We start from the raw sequence: 6,268 nt of genomic DNA on the forward strand, positions 1-6,268 counted from the left end.
CACCCCCACCTGTACACACAGTACACTACACACCACGCACCTCACCTACACAGCACGGCACACTCAGGACACCTCCACCTGTACACACAGTACACTACACACCATGCACCTCACCCACACAGCATGGCACACTCGGTACATCTTCACTTTTTCACAAAGTACACTGTTCACTCACCATGCCCTCAGCACACCCCTCACCTATGCCACCCTCACACCCACTACACCCCTCACCTATGTCTTCACTACCCCTAATACAACACCTTTCATCTACACCACCTTCATATCCACTACACCGCTCACGCACACCACCTCCACTCCACCACCCTCACATTCACACCCTTCACCTACACTAGCCTTACACCCCTACATCCTTCATTTACACATCCTCATACTCAACACACACCTCACCTACACCACCCTCACCGCTCTATACTCCTTACACACACCACCCTCACACCCTCACACCTTTCACCTGATCACCTTCATAGTCACCACACCCTTTACCCACACCTCCCTCACACCCACGACACCCTTTACCCACACCACCTTCTTACCCACCACATCTTTTACCTGCACCACCCTCACATCCACCACACCTCTCACAGGACTCTCACATCCACCATATCTCTCACCTACACAGCCATCACTTACACCACCCTCACACCCTGCAGCTACACCATTTTCACATTCACTATACTGTTCACCTACACCACGCTCACACCCACCACACCGCTCACTTACACAACTCTCACATCCACCACACCGCTCACTTACACTATTCTCACATCCTCTATTCTGACCACTTACACCACCCTCACACCAATGATACCCTTCACCTACGCCATTCTCACACCCACTACACATCTCACTTACACCACCCTCACATCCACCACACCCCTCACTTACACCACCCTCACATCCACCACACCTCTCACCCACATTACCCTCACACCTACTACCCCCTTCACCTACACTATTCTCACATCCACTCTACTGACCACTTACACCACGCTCACACCCACTACACATCTCACTTACACCACCCTCACATCCACCACACCGCTCACTTACACTATTCTCACATCCACTCTACTGACCACCTACACCACCCTCACACCAATGACACCCTTCACCTACACCATTCTCACATCAACTATACATCTCACTTACACCACCCTCATATCCACCACACCTTACTTACACGACTCTCACATCCACCATATCTCTCACTTACACTACCCTCATACCCACTACACCTCTCACTTACATCACCCTTATATCCACCACACCCCTCACTTACACCACCTTCACATCCACCACACCTCTCACACCACCTTCACATCCACCACACCCTTCTATACCACGCTCACATCCACACTTTACCCACACCACCCTTGCACCTGCACACCCTCATCACACCCCACACCTTTCATGTACATCACCCCCACATTTCACCTACACCATCCTTACACCTGCACACCCACCATAACAAACATACTGGACTATGGTTTCAGGGTGTTAATATTGTTGTTTCTTATCAAAGTGAGTGATAAGAAAACTTAACTAGAAACATGTTCAAACTTTGGCGATGATAATCACATACAAGGGCACAACCCGAGCTTCAACACTTCCAGCGTGACCTCTGCTCACTCACCTGATGGAAGCCCAGGTAATCCACGATTGTTGCTGACGCATAAAAGATCATTCCTTCTCCACTCACCACCAGGGCAAACCCGTTGAGAGACTGGGGAGAGTAGAAAGATGCTGATGAGTCCAAACTCACGTTCTTTCATGGCCAGCCCTTTCTCCTCATTGTCCATATGTCCACACTCACATTTTCTCACAACCCACCGTTTCTCCTTGTACTATAGGCTTGTGCTTTCTCACAACCCATCCTCTCTTCAGTGTCCACATATCAAGACTCACAGTCTCTCAAAGTCTACCATGTCTCCTTGCTGTCCATGCTCGCGTTCTCTCCCAGCCCATCTTCTCTCTTCAGTGTCCACACATCACCACTCGCGTTCTCTCACATTCCACCCTCACTCCTTGTTGTCCAGCTCGTGTTCTCTCATGTTCTCTCCCAGTCCCTCTTTTCTCCTCAGTGTCCACACTCACACTTGCTCACATTCCTTTTTCATTGTAGTCCAGGCTCACATTCTTCCACGTCCCACCTTTTAGGCTTGGTGTCCATGCTCCTGTCCTCTCCATAAAGCCCACCCTTTCTCTTCATAGAAGTTGTTCAAGTTTTACCATGTCCAATTCTTTCCCCTCGTAGTCCATGCTCAGAGCAGTATAACACACACTCCTTTATTCAGACCACTTTGGAACAGGTCCCAAAGTGAGAGGTGACATGGGAAATCGGTTGTATTAGGCTCAGTGCTTGACTCATGGATTTAGAATGTGTGTTTTATAAACTATAGTCACCATGATGAAGCGATAGTAAGACAGCAGCATGGATGACTCAAAGAAGAGAAACTTTCCTTTTACTCTGTGAAACTTTCCCCATATACTTTCTTCTACGTGGTACATTAGGACTTTGTTTTAAAAAGTGTTGGTTTTGTTCGAGGTTTTTCCTCCTGTGGTAACATGCTGACTGTGTCAAATGCTGCTTCTGTGTCACTTGCCTATCAAAGTGGACATCAGATTGAATTTTGTCCCCAGCTGGTGTATATGATGATGTAATGTGGAAGGTATGCAATGACCACTGTGATCTGATAAAAGGATTGAGGGTGGAATGCAATACCCTTAATCTCATTACAGTCCTGATCTGAGGGAATGGGAGGTTGCAGAGGTGTGGCCTCTGCAGCTGGCATCTCACGTGAGACAAGAGGAGGAAAAGCAAGGAGAGAAGGGGACTCAGCGTCACCAAGAGAGAATCCCCAGGAGTGGAGGGTGTCTTCTGGCCTAGGTCCCTGTGTTCAGGCCAAGACACATGGCCATCACCAAAGGACACAAACCAGACAGATGCTGAAGGAAGCAAGGCCCCTTTTCCAGAATCGACAGAGGGAAAGCCTTCCCCTCGAGCTGGCCCCTGATCCTGAACTTCTAGCCTCTGCCACTCATGGTATTTCTGTTACAGTAGCACCAGATGCCTGAGGTAATGATGAAGTGCATTGACAGGTCTTGGGTGTAAGTACTCTGATGGTGATGATTTTTTCCATACTCTTGTAATGGATTAACTTCACCTAGGAGTTAAGATCTATGTTTAGAATAAAACTGAAGATTACTGAATATCCCATGGATTGCCAAAAGAACCAACAGATATATCTTGGAGAAGGTGCAGCCAGAGTGCTCCTTGGAGGCAAGGCTGTAGAAGCTTCATCTCACATACTTTGGGCATGTTGCTAGGAGGTGCTTCTCCTTGGAGAGGGAGATCATGCTTGGAAAGGCGGAAAGACAGTGGGGGCGCGGAAGACCCTCAACCAGGTGGACTGACACAGTGACAATGACAATGGGCCTGAGTAAGTCAGATTGTGAGAACAGCACAGGGTTCAAGTGTGTTGTCCTCAGCACGTTTCAACGGCATGTAACAACAACTACAACAACAACAGTTTCCTTTCCTTCCTTTAACGGTACATAGCGGCCAGGGATTTTTGGTGGTGTAGTTGGTAGAGAGGTACGTTAGCTCTGGTAAGCCATCGAGCAAAGCACTCTGGAGGTTTGAATCTACCAGCCATTCCTTAGGAGAAACATGGTCACTCCCCTCCTGTGAAATTTACAGCCTTCAAAACACATTTGATGGTTAGTTATGCGTCAGAACCAACTTGATGACAATGAAAGAGTAATAGAGACAGAAACACACAGACAGAGAAAGGCAACCGCCAAAAAGTGAGCTGGACCACAGGCATCCTCGTTTCCCAAGCCTACCTCCAGGCCTTGCCCACAGAGCCTCCCCTGGGCGTGGCCTCCAGCCCTGCAGTTCTCACCTGGTCCTGACTCCCAGTGGTTCTGAGCCTCATACCCTTTCCAAGACCTGCCTGACCTCCTAGCTGGTGTCCACAGGACACCTGGCATATGCCCTGAAGTGCTGGTAGCTGGAAGGCCCCAGAATTAGTGGGCCAAGGGTGTGACAAGGGAGTCTGTGGGCTGGACCCTTGGGGCAGGGAGCCCCAATCTGGGTCTCCTGGGCACTATATGCTGTACCTAAGAGCAGTTGTAACATCTCCTGGGAGCCCCACTCGTTGGTGCCCCCAGCTCTGTGTCTTCACAAAGCCACAACCTCCTGCACCGCCCACCCTTGAGCCAGGGTCTGCAGGTGGAATCCGAGCGTCTAATGTCACCTGGGCTACCTGGCTGTTGAGACCAGGAGCTCTTCCAGACAGAGCGCAGGGACTGGGCTCTTAGTTCTGTCACTGTGGCCAGGTCAAAGCCCCACTGCTCCTTTCGAGCTCTGGTGACCTAAGAAGAGTCTCCGGCCATCTCTCTGGAGCTCTTTCCACACTGGCTCACATGGTGCCCTCTGCCCATGGGGGCTGAGTGGGTGGGAGAGGAGGACACAGCCTCAGACTCCACAGGACCAGCTCTCCTCCCTCATGTTCTGCTTCTCCTGCCCTGAAAGCCGCCACCTCAAGGCCTGGCTGGACGTCAAGGCAGATGACCGCTCACTAGGTGGCAGGAGAGGGGATACCGAGGTTCACAGAGAGTGTGCAGAGCAAGAGAGCATTCAAGATGCAGAAATGTTTCAACAGGACAGGTCTGCACAGGGCCTCTCGAGAATGAGCTTGGTGTGGGGCACCTGTGAGGCCCAGGAGTCTGGAGGAGGGGGCCATCTCACCATCAGGGGGAACGGAGGACACACGGGGGAGAGAGGGACAGTCAGGACAGTGGACAGGGGTCTCCAAGATGCCCTGGGGAGCCATGCCCCTTCAAGCTGCCCATTTCCCAGGCCACCGCTTCTGGGGGTCCTAGATCCTGTTCTCTGTGGGGAAACTCTGAGCAAGCCCTGCTCAGTAGTCCTCATCACCTGTCAGCGCGGGCGAGGCAGCGGGGCCCTCACAGGCTCCTGCGAGTGCAAAGGCTTGGCAGGGAGGCTCCTAGCCCACCAAAGAGGGAAGGGACAGTGGTGGATTACCGGGTGGGGGTGGGGTCCATGGTTAGGATTGCTTTAATCCCATGATTGTTTTCACTTTTTTAATTATGTAAAGGTTCTCACATAGACAAAGTGGTCTCAGTGTATTTAAACATCATTTACACATCAGCCAGCCTCAATTATCCATCCTGGTTAATTTTGCCTCATCTCTATCCCTCAGCTACTGAATTATTCTGAAGCAAATTCCAGATTTTTTGTCAGTTAATCCAGAAATATTTCTGTTTGTAAATTACTTCCATAAAGTTTGTGCTCATCAGCAGTAACCACTTCCTTGCTTTTTAATCAGGCCAGGCATCATTTTTTACCTTTGACAATTTGATGGGATAGATTATTTAATATTATTTTAATTATCATTCCATTGGTTAATGGTTGAAAAGACATTTCATACATTCACTAGTAATTTGTATTAATTTTTCAACTACCTGGGCATATTTACCAATTTTCTAATATGATTTTTAACTATCCATTTGCAAAAGCCTCTAAGATTTTAAGATATGGGTCTGGGGCGGCCAGCTCATGGAGATTGTGAGGGTGGTGGGCCAGTGCTAGACTGCCATCCCCTGGACCCAGGCTGCCTGTGAGCCAGCGTTGTACTGATGGCACCTGAAAGCAACAAAGGGAGAAGACAACAGAGGCTGTGAAACCAGGACCAGAGCTCAAAACAACACAAGTCTATGTGCATGCTGGAGACCCACCAGCCAGTCACTGGCATAGCCAAGAAGCCTGGGCAGCACAGACACAATGCTTCTGAGCTACTAACAGAGAGGTTGGCAGTTCAAACAGACTGGCTGCTGCGTATGAGGAAGAGGTGGTAATCGGCTTCCATGGAGACTGAGCCAGCTCTACCCTTAAGTATAAACAGTCACTAGGAGCAGAAACAAACATGGCCCAGCAGGTTAGCAAATGACATAGCACACACTACACTATGGACTCAAGTCTTTGTGTTACCAGAAGAATGAACATCAAATCTCAATAGCTTAAAGTTACTATATCATAAAAGAAAAAAAGCATATAATCTCCTCATAAGAAAGCAGAGAAATCAGAGCCAACTAAAGGCAATGCAAAGCTATCGACTTGGAATAAACACAGCTGACTCTCCAGTGGGTTTTCTTCTGTTGTGTTCTGTTCTGTTCTGTTCTGTTGTACATAGGGTTTTCAGAGGCCTCTTATTTCAGAAGT

At 49.1% G+C, this 6,268-nt stretch overlaps 1 protein-coding gene across 1 annotated transcript in view; it reads right to left on the reverse strand.

Annotated features, from left to right (window-relative positions):
- Nucleotides 1–1,621: 1,621 nt before the first annotated feature.
- Nucleotides 1,622–6,268, reverse strand: part of AHRR (aryl-hydrocarbon receptor repressor) — a 120,931-nt gene continuing 116,284 nt past the window's right edge. The window contains exon 4 of the mRNA XM_006900174.1: nucleotides 1,622–1,744. Coding sequence (XP_006900236.1) covers nucleotides 1,622–1,744 — 123 coding nt within the window. The remainder of the gene's footprint in view (nucleotides 1,745–6,268) is intronic.

Source organism: Elephantulus edwardii, unplaced genomic scaffold, assembly GCF_000299155.1.
Source record: "Elephantulus edwardii isolate Elephantulus edwardi_28Jun2011 unplaced genomic scaffold, EleEdw1.0 scaffold00274, whole genome shotgun sequence".
Classification (NCBI taxonomy): domain Eukaryota; kingdom Metazoa; phylum Chordata; class Mammalia; order Macroscelidea; family Macroscelididae; genus Elephantulus; species Elephantulus edwardii.